Genomic DNA, 18,388 nt, shown 5'->3' with positions numbered 1-18,388 from the left:
CTTGGGCGTTCTGATCGCCTGCTTCCGCTCTCCCGGCCGACATACCTCTTACTTCTCCTCTCATTTCTGCCTCTCATCTTCTGTAAGAACGCTGATTCCCTCTCTCTCTCACACACACACACACACACTTCCTATGTGTTACTGTCAGAGATCCTGTCTATATCAAGAGCAGCATTTGGTGGATGATTCAATTACATGGCGCCTAACTGCTGGATAATTCAATAAGCACCACTGAGGCGACATAGTGTTATAATCTACTTAATAAAGCCTGATGAATCATGTGCTTTCTCCTCCTCCATTTCTCCTCTGTGTCTTTCTGCAGGGTGTTGATGGAGAGCCATTCGAATGACAGCCGGGACAGTGGTCATCACCGGTGGAATTCTAGCGACGGTGATATTACTCCTTATCATCGCAGTACTGTGCTACTGTAGGCTGCAGGTGAGGCCACGGAAAGCGTTTTAACCTCTCTCTCATTCGTTTGATTGCAGAGCAGAAGGTGAGATGTGTCCTTCACAGCTCTTTGGTGATTACCAGGTGTTAATCTCTGGAAGTGTTTCAGAGGATGGTGGAATTTTCGCCCTCCAACCACACATGTATGGATATTGATTTTGGACCAAGCGACAGTCTGCAATCTGCAATACAATTCATCCGTTTCCTGTGAAACATACAATATTTAAGATATTTCAGCCTGAGTTACAGTGATGGACTGATCACATGAGCGTGACCAATATCCATGTCAAATGATATATATAATTTGACACGGATATGTAAATATATATATATATATATATATATATATATATATATATATATATGGAATATATATATATATATAAGGAAAAAAGCTCTTCTACAGCTTGTAGAGCAGAAACTGGAACACACAAAATAAGTTTCGGCTCTTCTAAAGTCACACCATGCAGCAAAAAGCGTTAGCATTTCATCAGCATCTCTGACTCCCACTCCTCTTTACACATTCTGAAGGTTTTTCTCAACCTACTTTAAAAAAACAAAACAAAACAAAACAAACATTTGTCGCTCTCCGTCTTTCTTATATTCAGATAACCCGTCTCACCTGAATTAAATGGAATTAGGTGGAGAAAAAAACACTACTTTGGTTTTTTTTTATGCTCTACAAACTGCAGTTCAATCAAAACATCACACTAATAACACCACCGGGGAGCATTATTTGCTATTCCATCATGTGGAGCTCTATTCTGCTATTTTTATCCGTCCCTGGAGCTGCTTTGACGGCACCGGAGTTCGAACAAAATATCTGGCGTACAGAAAGCACTTTTTATATTTTAGTAAATTTCTAAATGGAGCAGTTTTTTGAACAAATTCCCTTATCTGGGTTTGATTGCTACCACCCTCATGTATGGGTATTGAATCCCCAACCTTCCGGTTGACAGAGAACCCGCTTTACCACTGTTCCCTCGATGTGAAAGTGCCAAAATAGCATTAACATTTTTTATGGTTAGTCTTGTGCTGGACATGTCTCAACTATCACCTGCCTGCCTGTTGCCTGGCAACTACTCAGAGTCAAGAAATAGCCTGGCACGTTACCTGCCTTACAACAAGGTGTTGGTAGGCGATGTTTTTTTTTTTTATCACTTCACAACCATTTAAATGATATCATTGTAGCTCTTTCTCTAACTAACAGTCACATAGGTACATGTTTGGGTGTTTCAGCCTCTCTTTGTCCCTAAATCTGCTCTATCATGTGCTGAAATCAGTTTGAACACCAACCACAGATGAAGCTTAATCTTTTTTTTCATGATGTATCCTAGAGTGCAATTAAACAACTGACCCTAACCCTGACACTTATTTGTTTAGCGTTTAATCAGCACAAAATGTGTGCTCTCAACTTTCAGCAACCATGAGTTGCATCTGTTTTCAAGACATGAAAAATACCTATTTTCCCCCAGTGGAAAAAAGAAAACAATTCCTTCTTACCCTTGTTGTTAAAAAAGACTCCTTTGATATTTAATTAAAATCAACATAATTACTGGGTTTAATGTTGGTATTGTGGTGTTGCTCTCGCCATTATCTTAATTCTATTCTTTGAAGCGTCTTCTTTTTCCTCGTGGATGCGCTGTTTCTGTTTATGCTTGGAGGGATAGGACGGGAATCAAAAACGTAATTGGGCTGAAAGTGATTATAATGGTGTAATCATTTGACTGTGATTGTATCCAAAACTAACGTCTGACACATGGGATTCAGGTTTAGCGCTATAGGAGATTGAAAGGATTGATCTAACTACCGAACACATTGTAGATTCAGACCCTGGCTCCTCTTATCTGTGTCCTCAAGTGACTTTGAGCAAACTTTAAATGGCTCATAATGGTCAAGGCAGGTGTATTCACGGCGTTGTGAGTGGATCAAAGGGCCAATTGTAAAGCACTTTGTATAAAACTGCAATTTCTTTACAGAGCTCAAATTTGCAAACGGATTTAAGTGGAAATGACCATACTGCATGTCATCTTCTCTACTTAAAAGGCTGATTATGGTTCATGGGATTCTTATTAAAGCATATTTAGTTGGATGGATGAATTGGAAAATGAAGCCCAGTCAGTGGAAGACAAAGAACTCTTAGGGAATTCTATTCTTCTCACTTGATTTACAACTTAAAGGGGTAATGAATTGGTGAAGTTCCATGTTCCAGCTGAACATCTCTCACTTCCTAGTGTGTTGGAGAACCTGCGCAGCCTCCATTTAGCATCAAAACTCCAAAAAGATGTTTGATGTTATAGGCTATTGTAAATCCCAAGAACAATTTTCCATATTCTGAATGAAAGGGAGCAGAAAAAGGGAATCATCTTATTCAATCTGCCCCTAAATACTTTACAAAGAGAATCATATATCTAACAAAACAAGAAAACATCATATATCTAACAATACACGTTGAAATTTGTGAAGTAAACATTTTCCTGTGGCGTTGGTGGTCATAAAACAGTCTGCAAACTAGTTGTGATTGTATGACTTTTGTTTATAAATGTAAATAATGAGCAAGAGTCTGATTTTATAGAGAATGTTATGGGTGTTTTTGTCTTTCTGTGATCATGCACACATCTCTTTAGACAGACATTTATCCTTCTTTACTACCAACACCATGTTGGTCACCACTAATGTTCTTCCTTTTCTGTCCTCCGTTCCATCTTTTCCCTCCCTCTCTCAGTATTATTGCTGTAAGAAGGAAGAGTCCGAGTCGGAGGAGGAGGAGCCAGACTTTGCCGTCACCTCCCGCCTGCCGCCGGTCCACTCCAATCACAACATTGTGGCGGCGACGGCCGCCTCCTCCATCCCGAATGGCCCCGCCCTCTTCTCCACCCCTCCACTGGCCAGGAAACTGACCCGCTCGCAGACCTTCTGTCCGTCATGTACGCACTATGAGCTGCCTTTCTACCTCCAGCCTCCTCAGCCGCAGATCCACCACCAGCCAGATGGGGGGCTGAGGAATGGAGGCGATCGGGTCAGCTACCGCAGTGTCCAGCAGCAGGACCTGGAACTCCCTGTGCCTGTGAACATTTCAAACTATCGCAAACCAAACCTTGCCCGGTCGGTCACCATGAGGGACATGTTCACGCGCAGCTGTAGCATCAGCACTGATGTTTAGCTCGGTGTAGGTTTCGTTTATAAATGGCATGGAAAAAGCCTAAGTTGGACTGGACTTGAGTCAGACTTTGTTTTTTGTCTTCTTGACCAGTTTAGTCCAGTCCGATGTTGCTTAATCTAGTCTAGTCTCATACTTCTGGTCACCTCTTGCAGAGTGGAGGACTCAGATGGCTCTCAGGATAGCATTTTCAAAGGTACTATGCTCAGGTCCAGGACCTTACACTTATATAATATGACTTAGAGAATAACATGAAATTGTTTTCAACTTTGTTTTTTTTTGTTTTTTTAAACAAGAATGGAATTTGTGTCTCCCCCTACTTCCCCTGGACCCTGCTCCACACGGAAAAGACAAAACCCTGCTATGTCAGAACGACATAATCGGCAGGGATTTCATCTCCTGCCTTAGCTGCTACAAACAAAACATGATTAGGAGACGTCCGATGTTTTTCTCCTGTGTGATGGAATGATCTGTATTATTCCTCCATCCACAGATTATATGGATTACCGCTCACTACGAGTGGGTGGACGGAAGAGAACTTCATGTTTTAGCTGCCACAGATATTTTAGGTAGATTTAAAGGCCATAATATTTTAAGACCTAAAGGGCTCATTGAAGATGAAGTGTTTTCCACGTCCTTTCGTAGAAGTCTGAAATTTGATTGAGTTCCTTTGAGCTCCTGCTGACAACACAACGTGAATATAGAGGATTTTACTCGACAGTACAGTAAGATTGTGGAGTGGATTGTAGGTGCCAAAGGAGGTTGGATTCTTGTATTTGTGCCCAATTTGTGTGTGTGCTTGCATGCATGTGTGCCTGAAGGTATGCATGTGTGTGTGTGTGTATGAATTGATAGGATAGAATCATTCTTCCATACAATTAAACACAGTCTGTAAACCCCAAAGTACGCCAAACCCAGTGGTGGGCAGCAATAAACAATTACTGTACGGGCCGAATTGTAAAGGTAATGTTTTCATACCCTGAATATTCATGTCAACACAAAGACTCTTGAGTCGGTTTCTAACAACACATTTAAGGGTTGTTTTTTCTTTGAACAGATAAGTGATGTAACACAAAAGAAACTTGAATGGCAACACTTTTAAATTTACGATTCATCTTCAGTTCATTATAGACTGATGTTTCCGTTTGTGGACGTTTCACTGCACTCTCCAATTTGTTGATATCTGGATTCGTGGGTTAAGGATGAATTCACCTCTAAAGACACAATAGTTAACAGGTCAGGGCATACACTGCAGTCTCTCTCTGTCGCTCTCAGTTCTCTCTCTCTCTCTCTCTGAGGACGGAGGAATGTTTTATATTTTGCTATAAAGGACTCATTCTTGGTACATTTCTCCCCCTACACTTGGCAGACCGCGGCCTGGGTTGGAGACCTGATATTGTGACTGGTGTTTTATGGACATGGGACACACATTTTTATGAATGGAATTATTTTCTGGCGGCTGTGTGAGGAGTTTGGAGCTGATTGGATTGCCCTTCTTGGACACCATCCCACCCCCACCATCCCACATGGATGGTAAATGTCCTCCTCTTCTCTCTCTATCTCTGTTTATTTTTAACATGCTCATTTATTTCCCCCCGAAGAGTGAAACAGTAACTGGCTTTGTTTTATGTTTTTTGTGCTTTTCTGCATATATACTAGGTACACACTCACACACATGAACACACACTAGTTAGTTCCTCAGTGCTATGCTTTCCTTCTTTTTGAAACTGAAACCATGTGACAGATGCACAGGAATTGTAGTGCCATAAATAATGACGAGAGAAATATTATTCCAATTATTATTACGAGTGTATATTCAAATGACGTGTTGCTTTTATCTTAAAGTATTTGAATTACTTGCTTTATTTTAATGAGCTAGTTGGTTTTTTTCAGACTCAGTACAGTACAGCAGAAATGTTCCTTGTTTCTAATGTATAACTAACGGACACATTGTTGCTAATAAAATGGTGTGAAAATTCCGTTGCGCTGTTCTGTCGTCGCTCATAATCTCGCCTAAACCGAATGAAGGTGTTTGAAAATACGTTTTACATAGTGGCCAAAAAACGGTTACTACACTCAAATTCAAACTACCGAGGTCTTTTAGGTTTCCTTTTCTGACGTAACTGGCAACCCGTGGTTGCTCTGCAGCTGAGACTCTACTGACTGCAATGATTGATAGACGGCGGTAGGTGGCGCCACATGCCAAAACATGATTTGCAGTCTGCAAAATATTTTTTTTAATGCAAATATTTTGGCTGTACTGTTGTTGTTGGTGAGTTCAGTTTGTTATATGGACATTATTCCTGAATCTCTGTGACATATTAGGAGGATTTTATGTCCAGTTGCTTTCGATTTATTACATAATGCATCTTTAAAATGGTGTTGATGATGTTTATCAGTGGAGTTTTTCTTATGACTAGAATTGTGCAGGATCTGCTGGCTGCCAAATAAAATCATCCATCCATCGTCTTCCTCCACATGAGGGTCGCAGGGGGGCCGTTGGTGCCAATCCCAGCAGACAGAGGGGTCACCAGTCCATCAAAGGGCCACATGGAGACAAACAACCATCCACTCACACACAGAAAGCATGGTGCATCTTTGTTTATCTTGTTTTGTAAGATGCTAAACACACGCATGAATACAGGGTGGTGTGAATGTTTCCATAGACCATTTCCCATACAGTCTTGAATATGATAATTTTGTTTTGTCTCAATATGATTCTGCTTTTGTTTGATGCTGGCAATGTGGTAAAGCTAATAAACCTGTTAAGAGAGAGAAAATGCTGTTATTTTAGCTGCCGAATGTTGTATTCTGTAGGTTGTTCCTGGTGTAAACATGTCAGAGAAGGAAACAAGAAGAAGAAAAAGAACAGTGGAGCCTCTGCCTCGTCCCAGAGGCAATTAGGTGAGAGTCATGACGGCAAAATGTGTTTAATTATATGAGGAAGCATTAAAAGCAGCAAGAATGGGCCTCTGAAGTGTGACGATAAACCAGCCCCTAACAGAGGTGACACATTCATTGTCACCACAACACAAGTGATGGTCACAATGAAATATCACCGGCACAAGAAGACTTAAAGAGGTGGAAATGGAGGAAGGTTTGATTATGACATTAAAACTGATTGAGTTAGAGTAGAAGAGGCTATTTACAAGACAATAGAAAAAACAAATAAATAAACAACCACTGAAAACTATTTCAGAGAGAGGAAATGGGGGTAGTTATTAGAAGGATGAGTCACAGCTAATAAATGAGAAATAGCACATACCACAGACAGATGGAGGCGTAGGGGAGCCGATATTAAACCGATGCCTCTCCGGCAGAGACATGAATAGCCATTTTATGATGGCATTAATACAACAGCGCTGCCGGAGAGACGTCAAAACCCTTTCACATTATGATGGATTCCCTTTGATGCAGATATTCAAACTCCCCACTTATTTCTACACACGAATCGCAAGTACAGTAACCCGGGAAATCAGTGTCACCCTCGCATTTCCACCCACGAGACAAATTGCCTTGAAATGTGTTTATTTGTGCTCGCGGCGCAGACGTCGTCGCTTACATGCATATAATAGTAAGACTCTTGAAGGTGACACTGAAGTGTGACTTTCAGGAAAGTGCCGGTGCCTTTTTGAATCCTGCGTTTGTGTACTTGCACCTTTGAATTTGTGAAAATTCTAAAGAGGGAGAAGAAGACTTCACCTCAGCTTGAGTCAGCTCAGCTGGAATCGCAGGTAAACACCTGTTGATGTGCATCAGTACTGTTCTGATCTTTGCAGAGAGGTGAAAAGGTGGGAGGTATAGTGCATGCCATCTCTCCATCAAATCTTAACAAGACTCTTAGGCATCCTAAAAGGGAACAGCAAGACATTACTGTATTTGTTGGTATAAAGTGTTTGTTGCATATTATTTGTGCGAATAAGCACTTGCTCAGGCTAAATGAATTATTTAGCAGCGTAATCACCTCCAGTGTAAGCAGAGCTCGTAGCAATGGCCTTTTGGAGGTGTATTGACATTTTATGACATGCTTTGAATCATCCTCCTCACGCTGTAGCAATGCACTCACTCTCTGTCCACTGCATCTCTCTCCTTCCATCCATCCTCTGCTATTCCTCCCCCACCCTATGACGTTGTGTATGTATGTGTGTGTGTCTGTTTTATGGTTCCATGGCCATAATTCCCCAGCAGTAGAATTTAGATGCAGCACAGATAAGCAGCTGGGACTCACTGAATTATGAACAGGATAGACGTGAGCTTTCCAGCAAATATTACAAACAAAAGCTTCCTATATCCCAGCTCCTCCTTTCCTCTTATTGTCCCGCTGTTTCACCCTTCTGTCCTGTTCCTTCCACTTGTCCACCATGTCCTCGCTCTCCCCCCTGCTCAGTTTTCCTGTTCCTGATGGCACTTGTGCTTGCTTTTTAAACTCAAATTCAAACAGTAAACAGGGCCTTTTAGATTCGATTTGGCCTGTTTTTGAAAATAAAATAATGTTGATTTGTTGAGAAACACAATCAATGTTTCTTGTCGATGAAGGTCGTCTGGAAATTAAGACCTTGTCTGAAAAAATGTTAGCACTAAAAGTGCTGAATGTCTGTGCACTTAATTGTTAGTGACATGTTGTACACTATACATGCCTAATTAACAAAACAACAGCCATTCCGGAGGCCACACTCAGTGCTCCGTTAGGCACATTTCTCTAACACTCGCAACTGCGAGCAGGAGCTATTACGGCCAAGTGTGCATAATCTTTGGATTTCTAAAAGGAGAAAAAAAGGCCTTGCCTCCTGTTTGAATTTTTCATTCCCTTCCCTCTCTGTCTCTGTATAACCACTAATAAATAAGCAATGAATCCTGAGGACATAAATCAAGAATGGACTAGATTTTATATCCTCCAAACACCAACATCAACTCCTCCTGATACCCTTTCTTTTCATTCTTCACCTTCTCCATATGAATCTCTTCTCTCTCTCACCCACCCATGCCGTCCATTTCTGGCGTTAAAGGGCTAAATCTTCTTCTGGTGTTCGTCTTCCTTTGGTGCTTGTGCAGTGGACCATTCTAGAATAAATCTAGTCCCCATATGCAATGCAAATATATGTGTGTCAGTGTGAATGTGTTTGTGGATTGAACATGACCTTTTGCTTTGCTAATCCACCACTGATTAAATTTGGAGCATTGGTGGCACTGAAAGGCCAGAGAAGCAGCTTGGTGGGTGAGCAGTCCACAGTGGCCTCCGTTCAGTTTAGCACATGCAACAATATCACTCTCTGATTATGCAATATTCGTCTCAGTCATGAAGTGTGTGGGTTGTTTCAGACAGAGGGTGAAAGAGATATAGTCTGTAAGTGCTGAGAGAGGCAATTAAGAGAGAGAGAGAGATGAGATGAGGACAAAAATAAAGACATCAACTTAAGCAATGCTTTGTCACCATCTGGTGGCCAGTAGCAACAGTTGTCCTAGACATAGTATTCTGTAACGTAAGGAGTTTCGTTTCTCTGATTTGTGTGGAAAATAATAATAATAATAATAACAATAATAATAATAATAAAAAATATATATACGCTCTCGAATTTAATGTTGTTTTTTTCTAGTAGATATATTAAAATATGAAGGTTATCCCTCTTTTGTCACATTTTTATTTTTATTTTATTTCATTGATAGAATCTGCTCACAGTACCATTTCCAGGTAGATACAAATAAGAGCCGTGAACGCGTCTTGGTCGCCATTTTCACGCCGTCGTTACTATGGTAACCAAAACTACCCCGAGTCCCGCCTCTTGGTTTCACGAACCAATCAAATTCCAGCGTCAGTCTGTTTTGCCGTCAGGGCGCGAGTTACAAACGTCCTAATGCTCCTCATATGTTGCGCTCTCTGCTCAACGAAACTGACAGATAATAACACACAGTTCCGTCGAATTTAAGGCAGCATGAACACAGAGCAGCTGACTGAAACGAACTCTACTGCTAATAATTGTCCGAATTCAACGCCGGAGGGGAGTGACCTGAAGAAAGCGGCGCTGAAAAGGTAATATCACCATTAGCTCTATCGTTAGCCTATCAAGCCAGCTAGCTAACATTAGAGACGAGTGCTGATATTGCTCTGTCATATCACCATTAGCTCTATCGTTAGTCTATCAAGCCAGCTAGCTAGCTAACTAACATTAGATACGAATGGTGATATTGCTCTGTAGTATCGATATTTGACAAATGGCACTTCCATTGCTATGTACTGTAACTTGTCTGTGATGTTGGTCAAGCGTTGCATTTATTTATTGTAGTTTCCTCATGGGTTTATTCACAGAATGATATGTGGAGTTATATGCAGTGTATCCTAACAAATGTATTAGACTACCTTTCACAGCCATGGCTTCCCTAAATTAACAGCATTGGCAATTATGAAAAGTGTGTTTTATGTTTCTGTTTGTATGAAATGTCTAATAAATTTGTTAAGCGCTGCATATCATAGATTGCATTCCCTATATCTTTTCTTGTTACTGTTGGTCAATCTTTGACTACAGCTCTCCTGAGCACTGAAGACTATCCTCTGTTGTTATCTTCCCTTTCACCCCCAAGACTGTGTTTTTTTATTTATTTTTTTATTTAACCTGTTCAACCATTTAACCATGGCTTGAATAGAGAAAGATTTTAGAGAGCCAAGACTGCTCAATTCCCTACAGTGTCAATATAATCCCATATCCCGCGAAGTTAACAAAATGTTACATGTAGATGAACATCAAAGCAAAAATGACCATAATCTCTTCTGCAAATATAAAAATGATCAGCCATTGTTGAGAAAATGAACACCAAGCTTTTGTTGTGTAAGGTTTGAGGTATTGCTGTACACTGTAAGAGAATGCAAATTTGTTTCCAACAGCACTACCTTAATCTAATATTTTTTTCTTGTAATAATAATATTTATTGCTAGCTGTGCACTGTGATGTGTAATGCTGCCCTATACGTTCCAGAGTTCTTATTTACAACTCAAAGCACTCTTATCGATGCTCTTTTCACTTCAAAGCCTGCACCCTCAAAATATTTAATAAAACACACTTTTAGCCTGTTAATATGTCAACACTATATCATGAAACATCTGTATTAAACAACTCCATGCTCTCCTGTTTCCTTCAGAACTCCATTTTCAAAGTTCAAGAAGATACACTCCAAGTTTAAATCACCGGTAAGCATATCCCTTTCTCTTTCTGTAACACACATTTGGTGTAGAGCCATGTCATGTGCATTTCATCATCACAGTTCTGTACCTCACAGATTCAAGTGTCCGAAAGTGCAAAAAGTAGCGCAGAGGAGGTGGCAGAGCTTGAGAGGAGAAGAGAGCAGCTGGACACAGAGATAGCGCAGCTGGAATCTGAGTGAGTACAGCTGTGTATGTTTGTCTCACTACATTTCTACAAGTGCAGTTTGAAGTGTTGGGCTTAAGCATGCAATCCTGATAGTTTGGTTTAGAATGAAGGGATGTGAGAAAATAAAGAGCTCTTTAAATAATACACAGGAAATATATTTTCTGGATGTAGTTTTGTAATTATGAATCTGTTTTGCCTCTTCTGTAGATGTGTGTGTGCATGTGTCTCTATCTGAGTTATTGTTGTGATGTGCTTTTGTGTGAGACCAGATATGTGTATGTTTCTCCAGGGGATACAGAGTGGAGGAGCTGGAGCGTCACATTGATATGTTACATGAATACAATGACATCAAAGACATCGGACAATCACTCCTGGGACGTATAGGTATGATAATAACTTGAATAGTTGGACTTTTCAGAGTTCTCAACAATTCTGAAGAAAGTCTTTAATTTATACATGAAATTGCAGTCCAAAAAGCGCATAAAGGCATTCAAAGCAATCTGATAGAGTATGAACTTTCATATTCGCCAGTATATAGTGGCACCTGTTGTGGCCCCCAGGCCCCAATACTATTAGGCTTGCAATATCTTCAATAGCATTTTTGTAGCCATGACAGTTGCCCAATAGCAGTGATGACTTATTTTAAGCAATATCTTTGAAAGCTCTGCATAGTACAGAAAAGTGAATGTTGCAAGATGACAGATAACCAAAACTGTCAGCTGAATGAGCGCTGTCATGTCTACATGACTCATGCTTACTCTTCTTTGCTCACTTATTGTCAGGCAGTTTGAACCCTGAGAAGACTAGATGATAGATGAGACACATGACAATATGTCTTTTAATGGTGAAATGTTGATGTAGAAGGAAAAAAAATGTGACCATGTTACTGAAATGCATCTCAGTAGGTCCCCTTCAAAACAAATTAAACATCAGATTCACACATGATCATATTGTTGCCTTGGTCCATGGTAGTTTGGTAATCTTTAAATGTTATAGTTAAGAGTATCATTTGAGGGCTTAAGCAAATATAAGGAAAGGAACTCTTCTGAACCTGGCTCAGTCACATTAGGCTGCACCTATATTGATGAAGTTTTCACAGTTTGCCACTAGAGGGCACCAGAGTGGTGTGTTTGTCTACTTATTAAAATTGAAAAGAAAGCCCAAGTATTTACTTAAAATCTTAAACCACTAGTTACGGGTTTGATATATTTAAATTGTATTGGCCTGGCTGTTGAATATTCAATTTCATAAGATAAGTACATCAGAGACAATGATCAGTGGCCGTAGTGTCACGCTTATTTTGGTCAGCTGGGTAATATTTAGTTTCCCACCCATCTCTTTCTGTTGAAATGCACCACCCCAATGAAATCCTTCCATATCCTAATGGATGATATTATCAGCACTGTGTTCTGACAACATTTGACCTCTCCCCTAAAACATTTATCATAGCTTGTGTCACTGCCTCATAATGCAGTAGACTGCAATATGTAAGTGAGTGTTGCAAGTGTCTATTTGTGCACATGAGCTGCATAAGGTTGATTAAGTGTTAAGTTTGCCCCCTCCTATTGTTTGGAAAGTTACTCTCATCTGTGCCTACAAACATGACTTTTACCCTACTTTGACATACAGATGCTGCTGCTGGTATGCTCTAGTATCACTTATGCTCACATATGTGCAGAAAAACTGGATAAGCCAGTATTTTAAAAGTGTAGTGTGAGTTAAAAGCGGTCTCTCTCTCTCTCTCTAAAATTTCCTCCAGTACAGTGAAGAGTCAGGATGATAACTAATGTCCTCTTGGTGAATGGAGATGGCTTTTCCCCTCTGACACAATGACAGTCTTTCACATGGCATCACTTTTAGACGCACTCACAATTGCAATCTCTGTCTGTCATGTAGACACATGGATACACAAACGCATTTACACACTGTTTAACACAAATACATGCATCCTCTCTTTACCCACACTCCCTGCTCCCTGACTCTCTCTCTCTCTCTTTTACACACACTTTCACAAAGAGTCTTCACTTAAACACTGAGTCGCTGTGTTGTACTGTATGCCGTTATGCTGAGAGGGAGGTGGTCAGTGGGCTGGCTGTGGAGTGAGACAGGGGACAAGTGGAGATGCCCTGCAATACCCTTTGAACACAACTGTCCCTTTGTCTTTCACCATGTCTGTCTGTCCATCTGTCGGTCAGGGTTAAGGTCATTGTCATAGAGAGCTGCCCTTTTTTTGCTTAAAGTATGTCAAATATTCAGGTTCACAGCTGTTTATACAACATTTGAGTGTCTGTCACAATCAATTTGCCCTTTACTTATTTTGCCCTCTTTAATCATTAAGTCACCTGGCAGTCTTCACACTTGACAGTTGCTAGAGGTGATAATATTTCATTCATAAATTTGACACTTCAGGCTCTTAAAGTTGTCATTTACTATCCATACACAACACTTTCTTAACTGAAGTGACATTTGTAAAATGTCAGTGATGACAGATCCAACATAATTATTGTGCTCAAGGGAGAATTCCATGAAAAACCACTTGCATACTAGATATGCACGGTCTACTGTGTATGTACAACGTATATATGGGAAAACAAATAGTTCTTTGTATAAGGGGCCAGGCCAGCAAGACTTAGCATAGCTTGGATTTGCATGAATCAAAGAGGGTGAGTTTTTGCTAGCGGGGATCATTTATCAGTCGTATTAGATGGTAAATAATCTTAACACATGGCTGAAGAAAAGATGATTTAATATTTGTAAGATGAGAAGAAAATAGCATTTGAGTGGAGGTCAAATTAGAGCTCTGTTGTTTTTCTTCAGAGCTGTGGAGCTGCTGTATGAATAATTTAACCATGTACAGAGTCGTGCTGTAAATACTATGATCAGGCCTGGGTAGTGTTTTGAGGAGTGTTTGAAAAGTAGACAAGAGGAAGTTGAACACGCAGTGTGTAGAAAAGGACCTAACCCCCCCTCTTTGCTGTGTCTTGCAGCTGCTCTGAGGGGGACCACTACACAAGACGTCTACAGCCACTTTGGACTGGAACTGGATGACTGAGGAAAAACATTGAGAAAACAGTGGTGAGAATGGGACCAAGGAGGAGGGATGTTTATGATTTAAAAAAACAAAAACAAATGCTTTATGGCTTATGGTGTGATTGGAGGAGGTGAATTGACTTGAACTTTCTCCTTCAGTAAAAGTTTAAATTCTGTTTTTTTGGATAACAACATTGAGCACAAACATGAGGCCCTCCTTTAAATTGCTGTTGTTAATGACTCTCCAGCACACGCAAAAGACACACTTTACCTTTTTTAAACATCTTAGTAAAGGCTTGTTCTACACTCACTGGAATGGAGAGTGCTCTCTAGTACGTTACATGAAAATCTCATGTAGAACTCGACAACAGGTTGAAAAGGCCTTACTGATGAACTGAAGCTTTCAGTGACAGAAATGCTGTTTTCGTATCCTGTGACTGGAGGACATGCCATGTCAAAAAACACAAAGCTAACTAACTTTCATACTCCTCAAATTACTTGGTGAGCTGTTGTTTCCACTATGGAGGTGTTTGTATTTCTTATGGTTGCACTTGTTTGTTCATGTATTTAATTTGTAACACTCTGTAGATGCTTCTGAGACACAGCATCATTTGTTTTGATAGTTATAAGGTCATTTATAATCTTAAGTATTCAGAACTCCCTAGAATTTAATTTATAAAGTATTGGCCTGAGATGTATATATTCTGCAGAGAGAATGCAAAAAAAAAGTGGCATGATGTAGGTGGGTGTGCCCTTTTCTGGCCGACAACCCCCTAACCCTGCTGGAAATGCAAGAAATGTGTATGTGCACTTTAATCTCACATTTGTAGGTCAAAGCTCATCCTATTTTCTTATCCTAATCTTTGTATTGCTTATCTATCGTTTGCCATCTCACATAGTGTGTTTTATTGTGGTAAAATAATAAAAAGTGCAACATGTTTTTGATCTGATTACACTCCACTATCATGGGGACAACAATTTGAAATGGATTACATGCACTGTAAGGAGTTGCTCTATGAGAGTGTTTGATATATGAGGCGCGCAATAAATGAACTGTCACTGATAACTTGAGCACCAGCAGTAGTGACCTTCAGCCATTTCTATAGGATGCAACTTATAACATTTTATGGTTACATAATGTTTTCAGTGACCTGTTGTTGTCACGCTTTTATGATGGGGGGGAAAAAGCACATTGTCCTGCCTTCCACTGAAGTATATGCACTTTGCAAGGATTAAACCTTTATGAAATGACTATTATATTAACAGTGGTGGACAAAGTACACAAACCACATACTTGAGTAAAAGTTGAGATACCTCATTTAAAATATTACTCCAGTAAAAGTGGAAAAACTCCCTTTAAACATTGAGTAACGTACTCGAGTAAAGTACAGATGTGTTTTAAATAAAACCACCCAGCTTCTTAAAGATCCAATGTGTGATATTTAGAAAGGTGTGCGTTCATGCAAACAATGGTTAGTTGCAGTATTTGTGACTCTTGGGAAAATACAACTGCAGGATTTCACCTAAAGAACTGCGGAAATCATCCAATGAATCATTAGATGTGGCATTTGGTTTCAGTGCAAACTAGCAGGCTGGCTGCTAATATTTACTGAACGTCTTGACCAACAAGGCACAAGAGGGAATGGAGTCTCGTCTATTGTGTGAAGCCGCGTCCTTCCCCATTCCTGGGGTCTCCTTTTTGTTGACATTATAATGAATGGATGAGGTGAGGCGGACTCGGAGGGAGGGCTCGTTTTACGCCACATGGTTCCGCGTCAGGCAGGACCTCGTCCCTGCTGCTGGATGGAAACTGCTGTCTCCTGTAGACACATGTAAACGGAGGCTCACAGGCAGGGCCGCGCCGCATTTCCTCTTCACCAGTGCCGCAAACCCCGCCCCAGCCGGATGGGGCATGTAAATAAATGGCAGTCATCTATTGGCGCACGCACCCGTCCGTCAGCACTTATTCCTCATACACTGATGCTACGTTGACGGTGGTGGGCGGGCGCAGCTAAGAAAATTATAAGGTCATTTGAATCAGGCTTGCTAGCGAGGATATCGGCGGCGATGATCACCGAAATCATATAAGTGGTTGTGACAAATGAACGGACGATGATCATAGTGTCAGAGGCGACGCTCGCAGTCGGGACGAACTGACTCCAGATCCTCCGGAGGAGAGGAGAGAAGACGAGCAGCAGCAGCAGCAGCAGCAGCACCGGCCGCGGCAGCAGCAGTGTGGTATTAACACCAGGATAGAGGATCCCGGTGCGTGCGTCTGTCGCTGTGCGTTTCTGTGAGAGACTCCCTGTCAAAGCCAGAGCAGCGGAGGTGGCGGTCAGGCTAGCTCTTAAGCCGATCAAGGTGGAAACGCACACAGCGAGTTTTCACGTCAGGGATTTCTACGCATCTTCATGCTGTAACGGTGTGAGACAAGTGCGAGGTATGTACGCATAAAAAAAACCCATCACAGCCCGGAAAGATCGACTTGAAGTGTGCTGATCATTTGCTAGCCCCAACAATGTCTCCTGTCCTTTGTCAACCTTGTGCGCGCTGGACCTGACTGACTGCTCTGTAGCTGTATGTGTGTGTGTGTGGGCACGTTCATCATCTCTTGGTTTATGTTCGGTCATTAATGTGAACATTGAGCAGGATCTTTCAGCATCGTCCGGATAGAGGTTGCTGATGTTGTCACACCGCCCCCCCCCCCTCACGTTTCCTCGTTCATAAGCTGATGCGCGAAATGAGCTGCGCATCTTTGCGTCCCAGGCGCGCCTGTTAACGGGAATCCAGATCGGGTTAGCACGGTGAATATTGTGCCAGCCCGGGTTATTGCTGTTGAAGGCCCATCTGTCTGAGAGGCGAGCGCACATGGTGTCGTCAAAGCAGCAGTGGGTAGAGCCTCTTTCTGATTTTTCCCCATTATGTACCGCAATATGATGCTACGCGCCTTTTAAATTTCCGGGTAGCAGCAGCAGCAACGGATGATGAAGCCCTTTTTTTGCAGCTGCTGCCTGCATTTCCTTCCCCTAACGTTTGTCACAATCCATAATGATAATGTAGATGCTTTGGATTTAAGTAATTGAATCCACACATGGCGTCGGTTTAAATAGCAGCACAGTTATTTTATTGGTATTTTTCATCACCATTACAACCACATGCTGGGATGAGGAGGAGCACATAGTGTAGTAGTAGTAGTGTCTTATCATCCCTTTCTTGAAAATGCCGTTTGATAAGGCTGCATATTCGGAATCACAAGGGCCAAATTAACAAATACTCAAGAAAGCAGAACCTCTGAAATATTGCAATATGATGATACTGCATCCTGTTTCAGTGGATTGGCTTTATATTTAAGCCTCTGATTACTAGTTGACATCTGACTGACTGAGATTATATTTTTTATATTATTTCTGCATATGACATCATTTTATTGTGGGAGTTTTTTTTACATAATATATAGGGGTGGGAATCACAGGGTACCATACAGTGCACGATACATGGTTCCACGATATCAAAAAATATCACGATACGACGATCTTGTGATAACCAGGACAATCACATAGTGATACATCGCAATATCTGTTTGACTTAAGAAAACAAAATGTCCGTGAAAGGTTAAAAGTGCAGGAAACATCCTCTTCTTTGTCCAGGTAACTTCTGCCCAAGTTTCCCTCATTCTTTTCAAGGGGACACCAAGTAGCGTTAGGGACTTATTACTTTATTAATATTTGCCCTGGCGTATCGATTATCGTATTGCATGAGGATGGACGACGACATATCACCAAATCGATATTTTGATCCAGCCCTAATAGTATAATTTTTAAAGGGATGGGGTAATGATACTATAAGCTACATTGCTTATAGGGTTCCAAAATATCGCAATACGTTGTATTGGTATGTGTATAGTTTCACCAGATTCAGCCCTAAAGTTTACAGTGTTATTGTCTTTCTACTTAGGTGCGTCTACAGTGCGTAGCCTATGGAGAAACAAATTCAATTATTAATTGAAATTAATTGCATAGCAAATTGTAATTATTCTCATTTCTATGAGGGGGGTTTAATTGTAGTGTGCTAAGCTAAAATTATAACACTCAATAGTTTACCTTTTTGGAAAGTACTTGTCCAAACAGAACTAGCATAAGGAGCAGTCTCCATTTATAGCAGTTGAAGCAGTTCTCTACTTTGTGTGGACATTGCAAAGACAATACATTTTGTGCAGACCTATTTTTTTCCCCCCCTAAATGACCCTGTTCCTCGTCTCATAATCGTACACACAAAAACCCTTCATTGTTTTTTTTTTTCTTTTTCTAAGGAGGCCAATGAATAGATAATAAGCAATGTAAATCTTTTACTGGCGTAGGATCATCTTCCTGGCTATCAGGTGGCACTG

The 18,388-nt window shown here is 40.8% G+C and overlaps 2 protein-coding genes across 2 annotated transcripts; both read left to right on the top strand.

The window, feature by feature from the left end:
- Positions 1 to 345: 345 nt before the first annotated feature.
- On the top strand, positions 346 to 3,613 carry LOC310937829 (protein FAM163B-like; the record flags this gene model as incomplete). The annotated part of the gene is made up of 2 exons (XM_083902201.1): positions 346 to 438; positions 3,176 to 3,613. 2 exons carry the CDS (start codon positions 346 to 348, stop codon positions 3,611 to 3,613), a joined length of 531 nt encoding a protein of 176 aa, XP_083758327.1.
- Positions 3,614 to 9,540: 5,927 nt separating this feature from the next.
- swi5 (SWI5 homologous recombination repair protein) lies at positions 9,541 to 14,023 on the top strand (the record flags this gene model as incomplete). Its single annotated transcript, XM_083903024.1, has 5 exons — positions 9,541 to 9,638; positions 10,742 to 10,790; positions 10,880 to 10,980; positions 11,261 to 11,355; positions 13,959 to 14,023. The coding sequence occupies 5 exons, from the start codon at positions 9,541 to 9,543 to the stop codon at positions 14,021 to 14,023; spliced, it is 408 nt and encodes a 135-aa protein (XP_083759150.1).
- Between the last annotated feature and the right edge of the window lie 4,365 nt (positions 14,024 to 18,388).

The sequence above is a fragment of the Microchirus variegatus genome (assembly GCF_963457635.1).
Source record: "Microchirus variegatus genome assembly, chromosome: 16".
NCBI classification, from domain to species: Eukaryota; Metazoa; Chordata; class Actinopteri; order Pleuronectiformes; family Soleidae; genus Microchirus; species Microchirus variegatus.
The sequence above is the reverse complement of the archived record's forward strand: the minus strand, read 5'-3'. Positions and strand labels throughout refer to the sequence as shown.